The 20,747-nt window shown below is 42.0% G+C and overlaps 1 protein-coding gene across 5 annotated transcripts in view; it reads left to right on the top strand.

Annotated features, from left to right (window-relative positions):
• Positions 1 to 11,054, top strand: part of HERC3 (HECT and RLD domain containing E3 ubiquitin protein ligase 3) — a 163,974-nt gene extending 152,920 nt beyond the window's left edge. For 3 of the 5 annotated variants that reach the window (XM_055434103.2, XM_088836242.1, XM_055434104.2), the window contains exons 24-26: positions 4,321 to 4,504; positions 4,739 to 4,841; positions 8,860 to 11,054. In XM_055434103.2, the coding sequence (XP_055290078.1) occupies positions 4,321 to 4,504; positions 4,739 to 4,841; positions 8,860 to 9,068 (496 nt within the window). In that variant the 3' untranslated portion in view covers positions 9,069 to 11,054. Of the gene's footprint in view, positions 1 to 4,320; positions 4,505 to 4,738; positions 4,842 to 8,859 lie in introns of those variants that run through there. The other 2 variants (XR_008687010.1, XR_016037428.1) reach the window with 2 other exon arrangements.
• Positions 11,055 to 20,747: the final 9,693 nt, after the last annotated feature.

Here is a 20,747-nt window from a genome sequence, read left to right as displayed (position 1 = left end):
TGGGTTGGGAAGATCTCCTGGAGAAGGGAAAGGCTACCTATTCCAGTATTCTGGCCTAGAGAATTTCATGGACTGTATAGTCCATGGGGTCGCAAAGAGATGGACACCACTGAGAACTTTCACTTTCTTTCATTCCTTTCAGTGACTGCATAGGCTTATTACTTGATACTTGTAGAACTGGAAGGCAGGCAACATTCTTTGTTTTACAGGCTTTGTCTTTGTCAGGAAAGCAGTATATTGTCTGCATTGTGAGAACTTTCAGCATCTATAGTTAAGATGTACAGTGTGGCTTTTATTTTAAAAACAACATTTACCTCATTTTAAAGATGAGAAAAGAGCAGCTCAGTAACTAGATAAAGGACATGGCAGACCCTGGATTTGCACCCCTGTCTACTCCACCATCTACTGTATTATACCGCTTATTGTCAGTGTTTTGTGCTGGTCTCGTCCTGTCGATAACCAGTGTTGTGATTGAACCAGCCCTTGTGGTTATGATTATGACTGCAAAATGCCCTTCGGAAATAATTAGGACACTTTGAGGAAAAAAAAAGTTTATTACTTCAAGACCTGGAAATTGCGTAGCCTACCGGGGCCACATAATAAGGTTGGGTTGGGGCTGGTGCAGAGAAAGTGAGTGTGAGTCTGGGGTTCTACTTTCATTGAGGTTGACAGTAAGGGCCTAGGGTTTCATGGGCTCATACTTCTAAAAAAATATTTTTAAGAATGTATATTTTGCTGTGCTGGGTGTTAGTTGTGGCACATGGGACCTTTAGTTGAAGCATGCAAACTCTTAGTTGCAACATGTGGGATCTAGTTCCCTGACCAGAGGTCGAATCCACGCCCCCTGCAGTGGGAGTGAAGAGTTCAAGCCATCGGACCACCATGGGAGTCCCTTCTGGGCTTATTCTTTATTTATAAATTTAAAACATAAGAGGAGGAATTTAATGTGTGGGAGGAGAAAAAAGCGAGTGGCCCAAATGGTCAGTTATCAAAATCAACCAAAATCTTTGAACCAAAGGAACTTCAGTGGGGTAGGCAGCCTGGCTGTTCATGTTTTTTGGTTGTGTGGCTGGCAATGTGTTTATTCTCTGTAGCTATCTTTGAAGTTGATGCTTTCACAGTAAAACCACTTGCATTCCAAAATGGGAAAAAAAAAAATCAACTGTTAGGGCTCACACAACAGTTATTGGTGTAGATTGTTTAGTTTTTAGTGACTGGGTCTGCCTGGAGGAAACATAAGATGTTCAAATTACAGTTCTGTGAAGTGTAGTGTCACAGAGAAGGAGACATGGCAAGTATCTGTCTTCATAGTGTCAGTTTTTTAATTTTTAGAAAAAGACATAAATGTAGAAAAGCACAAAACTAATATGACAGACATCTTTGTATCTATGATCCACAGTAAACACAGAGAGTATATACTTCAGATTTTTTAAAAAAATAATTCCTGAAACCATTGCCATTCTCGCCGTACATCCTCTTAATCCTACTCCTCTCCCCCTCCTTTTCCACATAGACAAAACTCTTACGAATTTTATGCATATTCTTTCATGTTTTTATATTTTTATAATGTGTGTTTTAAGACAAAAAATCTTTTACATTAATGCTTTTATTAAACACATCTTACATATACATTATATATAATTTCATATTCCTAAACAAAATCTCCTAGCCATAAACAATATAATAATCACTAACATTTACAAAGCAGCCCCAGTTCTAAAAACTTTACATTTATTAACTCATTTAATTTTTATAATAGTCCAATTAGTTACATTCTCTTATTCTCCCCATTTTACTGATGAAAAGAATGAGGCACAGAGAGATTAAATAACTTGCCCAAGGATCATCAGCCATAAGTGGCAAGGCCACTGTCTGGCTCTACAGATGAGGGAGTGAGGTTGCTCAGTGTTCGACTCTTTGCGACCCCGTGGACTGTAGCCCACCGGGGTCCTCTATCCATGGGATTCTCCAGGCAAGAATACTGGAGTGGGTTGCCATTTCCTTCTCCAGGGGGTGTTAAAAAACAACTTAGGCAAGTGCTAAGGATGTGAGAGTTGGACTGTGAAGAAAGCTGATCGCCGAAGAATTGATGTTTTTGAACTGTGGTGTTGGCGAAGACTCTTGAGAGTCCCTTGGACTGCAAGGAGATCCAACCAGTCCATTCTAAAGGAGATCAATCCTGGGTGTTCATTGGAAGGACGGATGCTAAAGCTGAAACTCCATTACTTTGGCCACCTCATGCGATGAGTTGACTCACTGGAAAAGACTCTGATGCTGGGAGGGATTGGGGGCGGGAGGAGAAGGGGACGACAGAGAATGAGATGGCTGGATGGCATCACTGACTCGATGGACATGAGTTTGAGTGAACTCCGGGAGTTGGTGATGGACAGGGAGGCCGGGCGTGCTGTGATTCATGGGGTCACAAAGAGTTGGACGCGACTGAGCGACTGAACTGAACTGAACTGAAGTGCTATTACATTGTAGTTAACATTCAGAAACTTGGTTTTCACTCAGCATTGTTCTTGAGATTCTATTCCTTTGAATAATTATAGATTTAATTGCTTCTATTAACCTGGCTTCCCCCCTGGTGCTAATGGTAAAGAACCCGACTGCCAACGCAGGAGATGTAAGAGACGTGGCTCAGGAAGATCCCTGGAGAAGGGTATGGCAACCCACTCCAGTATTGTTGCCTGGAGAAATCCTGTGGACAGAGGAACCTGATGGGCTACAGTCCATGGGGTCGCAAAGAGTTGGACACGACTGAAGCGACTTAGCATGCATGCACAATGCCGTTAGAGTGCTATTATGCTTTATGGTTTCCATCATATGACTTGTTTTTTCTTTGTCCATTCTCACATTACTGGATATTTAGTTTTGTTTCCCTGAATTATCTGTATTACAAGAAAATGTTACAATGAACACCTCTGTACTTGTCTTCTTGTGCAGTCATGTGAAGAGCCCCTCTGGGTATTAGGGTAGCTGGGTTAAAGGGTGTTAACATTTTCAACTTTTCTAGATATTGGCAACTTCTTCTCCCAGGTGTTTATGCCTCAGTTCACAGTTCACATCCTCACTAGTCAGAGGTGGAATATACATGCAGACAATGGCCAGACCATATATAAAAATATGAGAACTCTGACAGAGAAAGACAAAAATATCATATGATATCACTTATATGTGGAGTCTAAAAAAATGATACAAATGAACTTATTTATAAAAAGGAAATAGACTCACAGGCATAGAAAACAAACTTATGGTTACCAAAGGGGATGGTGGGAGAAAGATAAATTAGGAGTTTGGGGTTAACATATACACTACTATATATTGGGTTGGCCAAAAATTTGAGTTTTTCTGTAACATCTTTATGTATACCTGAAACTAACACAACATTCAAAATTGACTGTATTTCAGTTGTTTTTTTAATGGCTAAAAAGTAAATCACAAACAGCCAAAAAAAGCAAACCAAACCAAACCAGAACTATGACCTGCAGCCTGCAGAAGCCTGTCCAGAAAACTAACTCCTTACCTACAATAAAAAGCCCAGGAAGCCAGCTTGCTGTGAGTCAGGCTGGTAGGAAGCTATTGTCTTAATCTGACTTCCTTGGTGGCTCAGGTGGTAAAGAATCCTCCTACAGTGTGAGAAACCTGGGTTTGATCCCTGGGTTGGGAAGATACCCTGGTGAAAGGCATGGTGACCCACTCCAGTGTTCTTGCCTGGAGAACCCCTGTGGACAGAGGAGCCTGGAGGGTTATAGTCCCAGAGTTGGACAAGACTGAGTGACTAAGCACAGCACAGCACTGTCTTAATTAGCATTTGAATGATCGTTAGTGAGATAGAGCCATTGTATATGACAGTTCTTTCCAGAGGTGATTAAGGGATTTAGAGTGAGGCTTTAGGAAATTACCTTTAAAGTAGGGCCGGATACAAATGTAGGTGGGTTTAGCTCTGTTTATTTTGAAAAGAAAAGAGGTAGTCTAGAACCATCATCTTAGACTTTTAAGCAGAAAAAAATCTTTTCTGAACTAAATTATTTAGGACCATAAACAAGAGGAAAACTGGAGCACCTCAGGAAAAATTAAAGTCAATATTATGGTTCCACCTACCTTCCGCCCTCCCCTTCCTTCCTGTCTCCCCTACCCCCAGATCATTGTTGGAATCCTAGGACTGGGTGGTAACCTACAGGATGCTGTAGGATGCCTCCTGCTGAGAGAATTTGGTGAGGATTTTTCATCTCTCTCAACCTCAGTGTAGAAGGGGAACTTGATAAATTCTACAGATCCTTGGGCTAAATGTATTCTATTTCTTTGGTCTCCGGGCAGGCAGGAATTTGTGGACGCTTATGTGAATTACGTCTTCCAAATCTCAGTTCATGAGTGGTACACAGCTTTCTCCAGTGGCTTCCTAAAGGTGTGTGGTGGCAAAGTGCTAGAGCTCTTCCAGCCTTCAGAACTGAGGGCCATGATGGTGGGGAACAGCAGCTACAACTGGGAAGAACTGGAAGAGGTAAGCCTAAAAGATGCAGTCTTTTACTTCTGAGTGAGTAGCAGCAGCCTGGGCAGGATTACCCAGACCTTGGTCTCTTTCTAAGTGATCTGTGATTAAGTAGGATTTGGGGGTCTCCTTCATCTCCGTGTTTATTTCTTATTCTCCAGTGCAAATGGTATACAGATGCCTACTTGTAATATTCTGCTTCTGGAAGATAATTTTTTTTTTTTTCTTTTTGTCTTTTTTGGGCAGACTGCCATCTACAAGGGTGATTACTCAGCCACACATCCCACTGTGAAACTATTCTGGGAAACATTTCATGAGTTCCCATTGGAAAAGAAGAAGAAGTTTCTGTGTAAGTATCAATAATGTCCATATGGTATTTGTCCACATTTCGGTTTTGTATTTGGTATAGGATGGTATGCTACATGGGTGAAGTTCAGCTCTTTTAAATGGTAAAGGGTAAGCGTGCTCAGTCACTTAATCGTGTCCGACTCTTTGTGACCCCATGAACTATATCGCCTGCCAGGCTCCTCTGTCCATGGGATTTTCCAGGCGAGAATACTGGAGTGGCTTGCCATTTCCTTCTCCAGGGAAAGGCTAAGTAAGGAAATATATCTACACTTTTTCTCTTAGTGCTATCTCAGGCACAGTAGAGGTTGTTAATCTTTATTTGTTGCTTAATAGGATGGGTTGAATGAAAGGAATAAAATCATTTCACTGATTTTTTTTTTTATTTCTCTAGAGATACTAGGTGTTTTATATGTAAGTGATTCCTTGAAGTATTACATTGATGAAATCAAATTGTTTGGATTAACCTCCCTTTTTTCTCTAGCCTTTTAAAAATATTAGAGTGTCCACTCTAAGTGTAACTGGGCAGATGTGAGTTATAATAGCTTTATTGAGATTTAGTTCACAGACACATACTAAGTAAGTTAAAGTGTACAATTCAGTGGTTTTTAGTATACTCACAGTTGAGAAACTATCAATTTTAGAACACGTGGATCACCCCGAGAAGAAACAGTGTACCCATTAGCAATCATTCCCAATTTTCTCTGAGCTTCCTACCCCTTACTAATCTGCTGTCTCTGTGGATTCCCCTGTGCTGGACATTTCATATAAATGAAATCATACAATAAATGGTCCTTTGTGACTGGCTGGATGACATTTGAGAATGGTAATACATTCAGAAAGGAGAATGAAGTCTAGTTTATATGAACAAATTGAGCCTTTTAAAAATAGTAGAAATCTTTGTGTCATTCTATAATCAGGGTCATAAATTAGCCAGTGAATAGGATAAAATTTAAAAACAGAATTTGAAAGGCAGTCCCTTTTGCTTTATAGGAATAAGCATATATTAATATTAATGCAAGATTTACCCCCAGATTCTACTGCTCACAGGGAGTAAGGATGAGAGGAAGTGGAGATCTTACAGAAGAATTCTTTAAAAAATCCCCGCTTCGCCTCGGCCCAGCTACATGGGCTCTTGAGAAACAGTGGCATATGAGTCAAGTGACGGGTAAGATTTGCCAGTGGAGCCTGTAGAGCTCTGACAAGAGCTGTGACAGTCAGGAGGAGCCTGCTCTTGGTCTGCGGGTTTCCTTTGAAGGAGACATTTTTCTGTTCAGAGACCTTTCAGTTCAGTTCAGTCCAGTCGCTCAGTCGTGTCCGACTCTCCGCGACCCCATGAATCACAGCACGCCAGGCATCCCTGTCCATCACCAACTCCCGGAGTTCACTCAAACTCATGTCCACAGAGCCGGTGATGCCATCCAGCCATCTCATTCTCGGTCGTCCCCTTCTCCTCCCGCCCCCAACCTTTCCCAGCATCAGAGGCTTTTCCAGTGAGTCAACTCGTCGCATGAGGTGGCCAAAGTATTGGAGTTTCAGCTTTAGCATCAGTCCTTCCAGTGAACACCCAGGATCGATCTCCCTTAGAATGGACTGGTTGGATCTCCTTGCAGTCCAAGGGACTCCCAAGAGTCTTCTCCAACACCACAGTTCAAAAGCATCAATTCTTCGACGATCAGCTTTCTTCACAGTCCAACTCTCACATCCATACATGACCACGGGAAAAACCATTGCCTTGACTAGACGGACCTTTGTTGGCAAAGTAATGTCTCTGCTTTTTAATATACTATCAAGGTTGGTCATAACTTTCCTTCCAAGGAGTAAGCGTCTTTTAATTTCATGGCTGCAGTCAGCATCTGCAGTGATTTTGGAGCCCAAAAAAATAAAGTCTGACACTGTTTCCACTGTTTTTCCATCTATTTCCCATGAAGTGATGGGACCAGATGCCATGATCTTTGTTTTCAGAATTTTGAGCTTCAAGCCAACCTTTTCACTCTCCTCTTTCACTTTCATCAGGAGGCTTTTTAGTTCCTCTTCATCAGTATCCTATCATTTTGCCCTTTGATACTGTTCATGGGGTTCTCAAGGCAAGTATACTGAAGTGGTTTGCCATTCCCTTCTCCAGTGGACCACATTCGGCTGTGGTCCATGTGATCAGATCGACTCGTTTCCTGTGATTATGATTTCAGTGTGTCTGCCCTCTGATGCCCCCTCGCAATACCTACCGTCTTATTTGGGTTTCTCTTACCTTGGGCGTGGAATAACTCTTCACAGCTGCTCCAAGAAAACGCAGCCGCTGCACCTTACCTTGGATGAGGGGTATCTCCTTTAGACGTTCATAAATCTATTATTCGACTCTATAGTCTTAATAATATTAGATTTTACTAGACTATATTTATTATAGTCTTTATTGGAGAAGGAAATGGCAACCCACTCCAGTATTCTTGTCTGGAGAATCCCATGGACGGAGGAGCCTGGCAAGCTACAGTCTACGGGGTCACAAAGAGTCAGACATGACTGAGCGATTTCACTCACTCACTCATAGATTTGGCAAGAATGTTTATACATATCACAGCCTTGGGTAATGGCAGGTTATTTGAAAGTGCTCCTTAACTAATGATATCATTGTAGATTTTCTAGCAGTTCAACATAGAAGGTTATCTGGTGCTGGAAAACTGGGAAAGACAGAAGGGTTGGTCTCTTTTTCCTAAGTCACAATGTGTTGCAAGAGTGAAATGTCTCATGTACTGCTGGTGTCAGATCTCCTGGTTTAAGGGAAAGGCAAGCAAACAGATCCCAAATGGAAATTCACCAGCAAAGGGGGTAGAAGCAGACACAGGAGGGGAGCGGAGGCCCTGAGTCCACATAGACCATCGTCTTCTTCCTGGTTTCCCTGAGGTCAGCTCTTTTCCTCTGGCAGCAATCCCCTTCCTCTTTGATTTTGTGAAGGCTGATAACATTTATGAGAACACATATTTGGTGGAGGCCATTTTAAGGGAAGGATGATTTTTTAAAAATTTTTATTGGAATATAATCGCTTTACAAGGGTTTATTAGTTTCTGCTGTACAACATTGCGGAGAAGGCAATGGCAAGCCACTCCAGTACTCTTGCCTAGAAAATCCCATGGACGGAGGAGCCTGGTAGGCTGCAGTCCGTGGGGTCGCTACGAGTCAGACATGACCGAGTGACTTCACTTTCACTTTTCACTTTCACACATTGGAGAAGGAAATGGCAACCCACTCCAGTGTTCTTGCCTGGAGAATCCCAGGGACGGGGGAGCCTGGTGGGCTTCCGTCTATGGGGTCACAGAGAGTCGGACACGACTGAAGTGACTTAGCAGTACAACAGAGTGAACCAGCTATATATGTATACATACATCCCCTCCCTCTTGTACCTCCCTCCCACCCCCACCTCACCCTACCCCTCTGGGTCATCACAGAGCACTGAGCTGAGCGCCCTGTGCTGTACAGCAGGCTCCCACTAGCCAGCTATTTTCACATGGTAAATGTGTCAATCCTATCTCCCAGTTTGTCCCGCCTTCCCCCACCCTTTCCCCCATATCCACATGCCCATTCTTTGCATCTCTATCCCTGCCTTGGAATTAAGTTCATCTCTACCATTTTTCTAGATCCCACATATGTGCGTTAATATATGATATTTGTTTCTCCTTCTGATATACTTCACTCTGTATGACAGACTAGGTCCGAGGTCATTTTTTATGTGAGGGCATTTTTGAGCATTTTTTCACTGGGTGCATTCTTTGTGTCAGTATATATTTAGGGTCTGAAATTAGCCAATTAAAAGTATAGACTTCTAAGTCCATATGAAACCAAAAGAACAGAATTTGAAAGTCAATCTCCTGCTCTGTAAGAGTGAACATATTTAGTATTAATATAAGTCGCACATAAAAGTGGTTGCACTTCTCACACAAGCCACAGGGTGTCACTCCTTCTCTTCGGTACTTCCCAGGGCCACCGAGAGCTCATTTGCGTAGCTGGTAATTCCCCTTCTTTCTCCACAGTGTTCCTGACGGGCAGTGATCGCATTCCCATCTATGGCATGGCCAGCCTGCAGATCGTCATCCAGTCCACAGCCAGCGGAGAGGAGTACCTGCCTGTGGCCCACACTTGCTACAACCTTCTTGACCTCCCTAAGTACAGCAGCAAAGAGGTCCTGCGGGCACGGCTAACTCAGGCCCTCGACAACTACGAGGGCTTCAGTTTGGCCTGAGACCCCCAGCTTGCCCCAGATTTCCCTTCCTTCCTTAACAGCCACATTGAGGCCCATACAGAAAATCATAGGGAGTGAGTTCTATTTTTTTTACTGTATACAGGTTGGAACTTTTGAATCCCGAACCTGAACCAAACTCCCCAGTGTTTCTTGCACTTATGACTATGTTGCACTCTACTGGATAAAATGGCAGTAGATTTTTAAACTATTTCCCAAATCTTTCTCTCAGCCCTGACCTTTCCTCCTAACACTTCCTTGTCCTTCTTCTGACTTCTCATTCCTCTGCAAGAATGATTTGATTGACCCGTCCTTTCTCTCCTGCACATGTAGAACATCTCCTTTCTCTGCAGCCTTGGAAATGCTCCTCGCTTGTTGCAGCCCAACCCTCAGGACTAAGGAGGAAAGGACTACGTCAGAAATTCCCAAGCCCAACAAGCTGAGTCTGGGTCCATGACTTTGGCAGAACTCTTGAGAATTTATGGGAGCCTTTAACAAACATGCCTTGTTTTTTTTAAGTTCTCGAGGGCCTAGCTGTCTTCCTGTGGCTCTGCCTGTTCCCGGCCCTCCTCAAAGCTGTGCAAAGCTGCTTAGCTTTGCAGCTCTGTTGAATTTTGTCTGGTTGCTCCGCCAAGCCCTTCTGACAAAAAGATGAGGTAACAGGTCCCCACCCTCTTCCATCATTTTGCTTTTGGAGCAAGTTGAATTAATTTTTTAAGGAGTATTTTCTCTTAGAAAAGTAGAAAAGATAAATTTCTTGCCTCTTTCTATAACTGTCACTTTCCATCTCTACCACTTTGTCTTTCCTCCCCACCTGCAACTTTTCATCACATTCTGTTACCTAACTTAACGCTCCCTTCCTTTCCTTCTAGAAGATGCATGCAGTCTATTTTAGTTTTTATTTCTATTTAAATTGCAAATATTTCTACTCAGATTTTCCCCCTCTCTTCCCTAATTGCTAAGACTTAAGGATGTTCTTTATTATGGGACTTTTGTTTATTGCATTTGAAATGTTTGTTTACAATGGGATTTTAGGGATTGTGTTTGAAGCAAATACATGTATTTAAAAAATCACAACATGCTGAACTTTCTTCATGAGATAAGAAAATTCTATATGAGCAAAGCATCCATGTCAGCCTAACTTTAAATTCCTAGTCACTAGAGAAAAGACTTATTTATATAAAATGAAGTATTTATGAACCATGAGACAGCATCAAATCTCAACGAAGGATTGTAGATTTTTGTTTTTTTTGTTTTTAAAACTTATTCCAATTGGTAGTTTTTCAGTCTTTATAATACAAGATTTAAAAAAAGATATACAGTTATACGAAATGTTTATTTTCTATGTGTGTGCATATAGTTCAATATTATGCAATAAATTTGGTGTTTTAATGTAACCAGAACTATTTCTTCTTGTACTTGCAGGATGTGTAGCTTGCTTTCAGTAGAAGAATTAAGTCATCTATCCATATAATCTAATAGAAGGTCAAATGTAGTTCCTGTCATAGAGTAGAGCCTACTGCTGGGAAAATGAAAACAGGGTAGGGGTAGCCGATGGCATTAAGGATGGATGAGATTTCTGAAGGTTATGATGGGTGAAAAGGCATTCTGCATGGAGGGGAATGCCTTAGCAAGAGCTTGAATATGGGGGCATATTTAGGAAAGGGCCAGGAACAACTTGAAGGGCGCATCAGAAGAAATAGAATAAGACTGGGGAGAAAGAAGGTCAGTTTGGCACTGAGGGGCCAGCCAAAGCCTTGGACCTTGAAAATGTTCAGAACCTCGAGGGTAGGGAGAGGAGGAGTGATGTGTGACTTGACCCTGGTTTTAAAGAAAACGTGAATGGGGGGTATATGTGGAAGAATGGAGTGGGAAGGACAGCGTAGACAGACAGCAGCTGAGAACAGTGGCGGTGTGGGCAGGAGAGATGGGCGTCTATGGGAAGAGGAGAGATTAAAGGTGGACGTGAGACGTATTAATCTAATGGCTGATGCTAATTAGCCCCCTTAGAGAAAAGTGTTTTTTGCTGTGTATAAGTTTTAAAGGGGACGACGGAGAATGAGATGGCTGGATGGCATCACCGACTCTGTGGACATGAGTTTGAGTGAACTCCGGGAGTTGGTGATGGACAGGGAGGCCTGGCGTGCTGTGATTCATGGGGTCGCAGAGAGTCGGACACGACTGAGCGACTGAACTGAAGTTTTAAAAGCACTTACCATGTATTGTTTTCCCAGGCTTAATAGACAATTTAAAAGTGGTAGAGAATAATAGCTTTCGAGAAACATTTAATAGCATACATAGTGCTCTATGTAAGGGACAGAAAAGTCTGTTACATTTAATTTTGAATGGAGATAGCCAAGTTATTTTAAATTTGGGGGCCTCAGAATTCTCATTTTCCGTGAAATAAGGAGACTGGACGAGATAATTTCTAAGGTCCCTGTGAGCTTTAAAACTGCATTATGAAGAGCAGTGACTGCATATAGAGATGCTCAGTAAATCCTAAATATTTGTTGCATGAGCGAAATTCTGTGTTGCTTTTCTAAAAACTTTTTTTTTTTCTTCTGGCATATTTTCCGCTTTTCCCCTTTAGCAAGTATTGTTTTAGAACACTCTTTAGGGAGGCATTTCTAGATATACCTACCTACCTACCTTTTCTGAAAACATTAGGAAGCTTCTTCACTGTTTTCAGAAATGTACCAGTTTAATGAAAAAAATCTCATTAAAACAAGTCAACTTTTGGTAGGTGGGATTCGATGACAGTATAACCAGACAGTTTAGTCAATTTGATAACTGTCTCCATGTGAAGCCTTTTTTGATGATTAGAATGGTTCTCTATTAATTATCCTAGAGAGCCAACCAACTACAGGCTGCGAGCTAAAATGGGTTCTACAATTTAAAAGGGTTGGGATGAAAAGGATTTGTCACAGCAATTACTGGCCTACAAAGCCTAACATATACCTGGCCCTTTACAGAAAAAGATTTGCCCCACTCTTTTGAGACGAGACTTGGAGGAAACTGGTCATAGTTGATGTTGAGTCAAGAGAACAACTGTCTGCAACTTTCTGCCACCGGTGTAAGAAAATCAATCTTTGTCTAAGATTAACCCAAAAAATACGCACCCAGGTTTTTACTGTAATAAAAACTATCATGTACTGGTTGTGTGCCAGACCCTGCAGCAAGCATTATCTATGCACTGTTCAGTTTAAATGCCACCACTGCCCTCCTGGCTCTACCACTTACTAACTGTATGGCCTTGGGCAAGTATCTTAACCTCTCTGTATCTCATTTTCTTCCTATTTAAAATGGGAATAAAAATAGTACCTTTCTCATGGAGTTAGAATTAAATTAATGAATTAATGGAAAGCACAAATAGCAGTCCAACTCTCACATCCATACATGACCACGGGAAAAACCATAGCCTTGACTAGACAGACTTTGGTTGGAACTGCAATACTTTGGCCACCTCATGCGACGAGTTGACTCACTGGAAAAGACTCTGATGCTGGGAAAGGTTGGGGGCAGGAGGAGAAGGGGACGACAGAGAATGAGATGGCTGGATGGCATCACCGACTCTGTGGACATGAGTTTGAGTGAACTCCGGGAGTTGGTGATGGACAGGGATGCCTGGCGTGCTGTGATTCATGGGGTCGCAGAGAGTCGGACACGACTGAGCGACTGAACTGAACTGAACTGAACAAAGAGCAGTGCCTAGCACATAACAAGGTTTCAGTAAGTATAATTATCATTCTAATTTCACATGAAAAAATGAATGTTTAGAGAAAATAACTTGCTTTCTGTTAAACTGGTAGGATGTGGACTTGCGATCTGTATTATACCCAGCTGTTATAGGTGGGAAGCAAAATTTAACAAGAGATAGATAGCTAGAGATATACTGATGTGGCAGGTAACTTTCCTGAGCATCTATCTGCAGAGATATCCTGTGCTTTGTTTTCCTGCCACTGTGTAGTTCAGTAAGGCACTTCTATGATCATAGGATTAAAATACTGATAGGGTGTGCCGTTCCTATGTCATCTGCAGCGGGTCCCACTGAAGTTGGGGTCTGTTGGCATTGAGTGATCAGCTTAGGATTTAACTTCTCCCAGACTATAGTTTGGAATGATGGTCAAATAGTAGCTTCCAAGTTGATAAACATGTAGAGGTAACTAGGAGAGTGGTGTGGCTGGTGAGGGCACTGAGCTCTATGCCCATTCCCACATACCTTGCTCTGTGTATCTCTTCTATCTGACTGTTCCTGAGTTGTAGGACTGGAGGCAATGCCACCAAAATGCAGAGCAGGATCCCTAGTCGCCATTCTTCCACAGAAATCAACATGTAGACATCTATCCATGAACATAAACAGCTCTGGAGTCCACTTAAACTTCAGCGATGCAGTTGAACATCAAACCTGAGAATAACCCCACAGAAAGGGGAAGACAGCTTCATTCTTTCTGCATCATCCTATGCCCAAAGCCAGCTGTGCTCAGCACCAAGAGGGAGCTTCTAGCTAGAAAGAAGAAAGGGGGAGTGGGGTGAGTGACTGGCTTCCCCAGCCTTTTGGGTCACCTCATGAAGGTTCCACTTTAGTTTCACGTTACTCAGAGACTGGCAAAGCTGAGATACTGAGAGATGTGGCTAGGAACAAGAAAGAAAAGCAGGGGCTCCCAGAAGCAGGCACATGGCAGGAGTGACTGGAGTTCCTAGCCACCTGCTCCACGGATATTTCAGCAGCTTTCACCACTGAAGAAACCAAGAGACAGCACAACCACCATGGACTCCACAGGCATCAGCCACCTGAGTCCCTACTTATTTTCTCCCCAGCCTGCCCCAGTCTGGCCCCTGCTAGAGCCCAAGGACCTCACCAGCAGCCAGTCCAGGCCTCTGTGTGAGTACACAACAGCAGCCTAGATGCCCCATCACAATGTGTGTACTTGGGGCTAGCTCCTCCAGCTGTGCACTTGTCCACTGCCAGCTTGACTGCTGTCACTGGAGGCACCTCCCTTGCCGTATACACACCCAGGGAAGACTGTGAAGCCTTGGGAGAACATGCAGACATGCGGGGATCCTTGCAGCTGCCAGAGTGCTCACAATGGGCCCTGGCCCTTCCTGCCTGCCCTGGCACCCAATACTAGGTGTGTGTCTACAACTGGCCCCTGCCACTACATAGGTGTCTGTAGCTGACCCCCACAGCTGTGTATGTATACACCACTGGTTCCACTCACCACCACTGGTCCTGCTTCTTGGACCTAGGGGTGCTGCTAAGGACCCCAACAGCGATTGCAGCCTTTGTGGACTCCCTGCAGCATTCATCAAGGACCACTCAGTTGTTGTTGCTATAGATGTCGGCAACCTGAACCAAGGAGATCACTACCATGACCCTGCCCCGGTCCTGGACCCAATGCCATCACATAACCTTGTTACCCTGCACCCCTGACCTGGGGTCACAGTATGTTGTGCTCTCCCCCAACGCTTCCAGGTGTGAAAGTCTTCACTTACCAAAATCAGTCCATAATGTCTGGAAGAGGAGGTGACTATTTCATCAAAGGCACAAGACACATAGGAGAGACTACAGGGATCACAAAGAATCAGGGAAATATGTCTCTGCCAAAGGAATCTAGTAAATTTCAAGTAACCAGCCCTAAAGAAATGGAGACCAGGGAATTTCTTGATAGAGAATTTAAAATAATTGTCTAAAGATGTTTGGAGAGCTATAAGAGCGCAAACAATTGAATGGTATCTGGAAAATAGTGTAAGAACAATTAAGAAGTACATAAAGAAATAGAAAATCTGAAAAAGAAAATTTTGGAGCTGAAGGATACAACGACTGAACTGAGAAATTCAACAGAGACCTTCCCATCAGACCTGAACAAGATGAAGAGTCAATGAGACAGATCAGTTGAAACGAAGGGTTGGTGCTGAGGCTGAAGCTCCAGTACCTGGCTACCTCAGGCGACAAGCTGACTCACCGGGAAAGACTCTGATGCTGGGAGGGACTGGGGGCGGGAGGAGAAGGGGACGACAGAGGATGAGACGGCTGGATGGCATCACCGACTCGATGGACATGAGTCTGAGTGAACTCCGGGAGTTGGTGATGGACAGGGAGGCCTGGTGTGCTGTGATTCATGGGGTCGCGGAGAGTCGGACACGACTGAGCGACTGAACTGAACAGAACTGAATCAGAGAAGCATAAAGAAAAAAGAATGAAAAGGATGGAAGAAAACTTACAGGACTTAGGGGACGCCAGTAAGAGAAACAATGTACGTATCCCTGGAGCTATAGACGGAGAAGACATGGAGAAAGAGGTAGAAAAATTACTTAAAGAAACAATGGTAAACCTGGGATAATTTGGACTTCCAAGTTTTTGAAACTAATAGGTTATGCCAAAATTTCAATCTCAAATGATCTTCCCAAGATACATTAAAAATTGTCTAAAAGAAAAAGAGAATTTTAGAGCAGCGAGAGAAAATAAAAAGTCTCATAAAAGGGAACCCCCGTCAGGAAATCAGCAGGTTTCTCAGTAGAGACCTTACAAGCCAGAAGAGAAGAAGATAATATATTCAGGTACTGAAGAAGAAAAACAGCCAACCAAGAATACTTTACCTATGAAAAATTTTCCTTCAGAAATGAAGGTGAGATATTTTGCCTAACAAAGAAAAACTGAGGAAGTTCACCACCACTAGACTTTACTTATAGAAAGTGAAGGATGCCGATTAGTAACCTGAAAACATAAAAATACACAAAACACTGGTCAAGAGATGTATAAAAAGTTAGAATAATATGGTGGTGTGTTACTTAATGCTAGTATAAAAGCTACATGATGAAAGTATTTTTTAAAAGTTATAGCGATAATAATTTGTTAATGAATACATAATATATGTAAGTTTTGACATAAGAGCATAGGGAAAGTAAAAGGGTTTTGCACTCAGATTATCAGCCTAAAGTAGACTAATATATCAGTAAGTTACTTTATGTAAGCCTCATGATAATAACAAAGCAAAAACCTACAGTAGATTCATAAAGAGAAGGAAATTAAAGCATTGTTGTTAGTCACTCAGCCATGTCCAGCTCTTTGCGACCCCATGGACTGTAGCCCACCAAGCTCCTCTGTCCATGGAATTTCCAGGCAAGAATACTGGAGTGGGTTGCCACTTCCTCCTCCAGGGTATCTTCTTGACCCAGGGATTGAACCTGGGTCTCCTGCATTGCAGGAGGATTCTTTACCATCTGAGGGACTGGGGAAGCCCAGAGTAAAGCATATCACTATGAAAAGTCATCTCACATCTCACAAAGGTAGGTAGCAATAGATGAAGAAAGTAACAAATGACCTCAGAACAGCCAGAAAACAAAAAGATGGCAATAGTTAGTCTTTACCTCTCAATAACTTCTTTATATATGAATCTTTGAATTCTCAAAAAAACAAAGAGTGACTGGTGGGATTAAAAAAAACAAGACTCAACTGTATGTTGCCTACAAGAGACTCACTTCAGCTTTAAGGACACACAGGCTCAAAGTGAAGGTGTGGGAAAAGTTACTCATGCAAGTGAAAACCACAAGAGAGCAAGGATTTCTATATTAACAAAGATCTGAAGGGAGAAATAGACAACAATACAGTAATATTTGAGGACTGCAATGTTCCACTTTTAACAAAAGATAGATCTTGACAGAAAACCAAAGAAACACTTGGTTTTTTTTGAACCATACTTCAGATCCAATTAATCAAACAGATACATATAGAACATTCCATCCAACAGACTGAATACACATTCTTCTTAAATGTGTAATTCTTCTTCAGAATATTCTCCACAACAGGTCACATGAGAGGTCTTATGACCTCTTGGCAAACAAGTCATGGCAAATTTAAGATTGAAATCAAATCTTTCACAACCACAATGGTATGAAACTAGAAATCAATAACAAGAAGAAAGCTGAAATTTTCACAAATAAGTGGAAATCAACATACTCCTAAACAGTGGGTCACAGAAGAAACCAAAAAGAAAATTAAAAACCCACCTTGAATGTAACACAAAACACAACATACCAAAACCTATGAGATGCAGCAAGAGCAGTTTTAAGAAAAGTTTATAGCAATAAATGTCTAAATTAAAAAGAAAGATCTCAAGCAGCCTAACTTTATCCCTTAATGAACTAGAAGAAGAAGTAACTGAGCCCACATTTAGCGGAAGGAAGGGGGTAACATAAATAAATAGAGACCAGAAAAAGTACATAAACGATCAGTGAAATTAAAAGCTGAAAGATAAAGTTGACAAATGTTCAGCTATATTAAGAAAAAGAAGATTCAAATAGATAATATTATAAATGAAAAAGAGGAAACATTACAGTGGATACCACAGAAATATAAAGGATACTAAGATACTATTAGGAACAATCACATACCTACAAATTGGATAATCTGAAAGAAATGGATAAACGCTTAGAAACAGGACATTATAGAACTCTGAGAAAAACACAGGCAGAACACTCTTCAACATAAATCAGAGCAAGATCCTTTTTTTGACCTAACTTCTAGACTCATGAAAACAAAAACAAAAGTAAATGGGATCTAATTCAACTTTTAAAAGCATTTACACAGCAAAGGAAACCATAAACAGACAATCCTCAGGATGGGAGAAAACATTTGCAAAAGAAGCAACTGACAAAAGGTTAATCCTTGAAATATACAAACAACTCATACAGCTCAATATTTAAAAAAAATAAAAAATGGGCAGAACATCTAAACAGACATTTCTTCAAAGAAGACATAACAGATGGCCAAGAAGCACATGAAAAGATGCTCAACATCATTAATTATTAGATAAATGCAAATCAAAGCTACAGTGAGGTATGTCACCTCACACTGGTCAAAATGGCCATCATCAAAAAATCTACAACAATAAATGCTAGAGAGGGTTTGGAGAAAAGGGAGCCCTCCCACCCAGTTGGTGGGAATGTAAATTGGCACAGCCACTATTGAGAACAGTATGGAGGTTCCTTAAAAATAGAACTACCATCAGTTCAGTTAAGTTCAGTCGCCCAGTCATGTCCGACTCTTTGCGACCCCATGAATCACAGCACGCCAGGCCTCCCTGTCCATCACCAACTCCCGGAGTTCACTCAAACTCATGTCCATCGAGTTGGTGATGCCATCCAGCCATCTCATTCTCTGTCGTCCCCGTCTTCTCCCACCCCCAATCCCTCCCAGCATCAGAGTCTTTTCCAGTGAGTCAACTCGTCGCATGAGGTGGCCAAAGTATTGGAGTTTCAGCTTTAGCATCAGTCCTTAAAATGAACACCCAGGATTGATCTCCTTTAGAATGTACTGGTTGGATCTCCTTGCAGTCCAAGGGACTCTCAAGAGTCTTCTCCAGCACCACAGTTCAAAAGCATCAATTATTCGGCAATCAGCTTTCTTCACAGTCCAACTCTCACATCCATACATGACCACTGGAAAAACCATAGCCTTGACTAGACGGACCTTTGTTGGCAAAGTAATGTCTCTGCTTTTTAATATGCTATCTAGGTTGGTCATAACTTTCCTTCCAAGGAGTAAGCATTTTTTAATTTCCTGGCTACAATCAGCATCTGCAGTGATTTTGGAGCCCCCCAAAATAAAGTCTGACACTGTTTCCACTGTTTCCCCATCTGTTTCCCATGAAGTGATGGGACCAGATGCCATGATCTTTGTTTTCTGAATGTTGAGCTTCAAGCCAACCTTTTCACTCTCCTCTTTCACTTTCATCAAGAGGCTTTTGAGTTCCTCTTCACTTTCTGCCATAAGGGTGGTGTCATCTGCATATCTGAGGTTATTGATATTTCTCCCGGCAATCTTGATTCCAGCTTGTGCTTCTTCCAGCCCAGCGTTCCTCATGATGTACTCTGCATATAAGTTAAATAAGCAAGGTGACAATATACAACCTTGAAGTACTCCTTTTCCTATTTGGAACCGGTCTGTTGTTCCATGTCCAGTTCTAACTGTTGCTTCCTGACCTGCATACAGGTTTCTCAAGAGGCAGGTCAGGCGGTCTATTATTCCCATCACTTTAAGAATTTTCCACAGTTTATTGTGATCCACACAGTCAAAGGCCTTGGCATAGTCAATGAAGCAGAAATAGATGTTTTTCTGGAACTCTCTTGCTTTCTCCATAATCCAGCGGATGTTGGCAATTTGATCTCTGGTGCCTCTGCCTTTTCTAAAACCTGCTTGAACATATGAAGTTCACAGTTCACATATTGCTGAAGCCTGGCTTGGAGAATTTTGAGCATCACTTTGCTAGCGTGTGAGATGAGTGCAATTGTGCGGTAGTTTGAGCATTCTTTGGCATTGCCTTTCTTTGGGATTGGAATGAAGACTGACCTTTTCCAGTCCTGTGGCCACTGCTGAGTTTTCCAAATTTGCTGGCATATTGAGTGCAGCAGTTTCACAGCATCATCTTTCAGGATTTGAAATAGCTCAATTGGAATTCCATCACCTCCACCAGCTTTGTTCTTAGTGATGCTCTCTAAGGCCCACTTGACTTCACATTCCAAGATGTCTGGTTCCAGGTGAGTGATCACGCCATCGTGATTATCTTTGTCGTGAAGATCTTTTTTGTACAGTTCGTCTGTATATTCTTGCCACCTCTTCTTAATATCTTCTGCTTCTATTAGGTCCATACCATTTCTGTCCTTTATCGAGCCCATCTTTGCATGAAATGTTCCCTTGATATCTCTAATTTTCTTGAAAATATCTCTTGTTTTTCCCATTCTGTTGTTTTCCTCTATTTCTTTGCATTGATTGCTGAGGAAGGCTTTCTTATCTCTCTTTGCTATTCTTTGGAACTCTGCATTCAGATGCTTATATCTTTCCTTTTCTCCTTTGCTTTTCGCTTCTCTTCTTTTCACAGCTATTTGTAAGGCCTCCTCAGACAGCCATTTTGCTTTTTTGCATTTCTTTTCCATGGGGATGGTCTTGGTCCCTGTGTCCTGTACAGTGTTACAAACTTCTGTCCAGAGTTCATCAGGCACTCTATCAATCAGATCTAGTCCCTTAAATCTATTTCTCACTTCCACTGTATAATCATAAGGGATTTGATTTAGGTCATATCTGAATGGTCTAGTGGTTTTCCCTACTTTTTTCAATTTAAGTCTGAATTTGGCAATAAGGAGCTCATGGTCTGAGCCACAATCAGCTCCTGGTCTTGTTTTTGCTAACTGTATAGAGCTTCTCCATCTTTGGCTGCAAAGAATATAATCAGTCTGATTTCGGTGTTGACCATCTGGTGATGTCCATGTGTAGAGTCTTCTCTTGTGTTGTTGGAAGAGGGTGTTTGCTATGACCAGTGTGTTCTCTTCGCAAAACTATTAGCCTTTGCCCTGCTTCATTTCGTGCTCCAAGGCCAAATTTGCCTGTTACTCCAGGTGTTTCTTGACATCCTACTTTTGCATTCCAGTCCCCTATAATGAAAAGGACATCTTTTTTGGGTGTTAGTTCTAAAAGGTCTTGTAGGTCTTCATAGAACCATTCAACTTCGGCTTCTTCAGCATTACTCGTTGGGGCATAGACCTGGATTACTGTAATATTGAATGGTTTGCCTTGGAAACGAACAGAAATCATTCTGTCGTTTTTAAGATTGCATCCAAGTACTGCATTTCGGACTCTTTTGTTGCCTGTGATGGCTACTCCATTTCTTCTAAGGGATTCCTGTCCAC

This window comes from Moschus berezovskii, chromosome 5 (assembly GCF_049115385.1).
Source record: "Moschus berezovskii isolate FMDL1 chromosome 5, NW_MosBer_1.0, whole genome shotgun sequence".
Classification (NCBI taxonomy): domain Eukaryota; kingdom Metazoa; phylum Chordata; class Mammalia; order Artiodactyla; family Moschidae; genus Moschus; species Moschus berezovskii.
The sequence above is the reverse complement of the archived record's forward strand: the minus strand, read 5'-3'. Positions and strand labels throughout refer to the sequence as shown.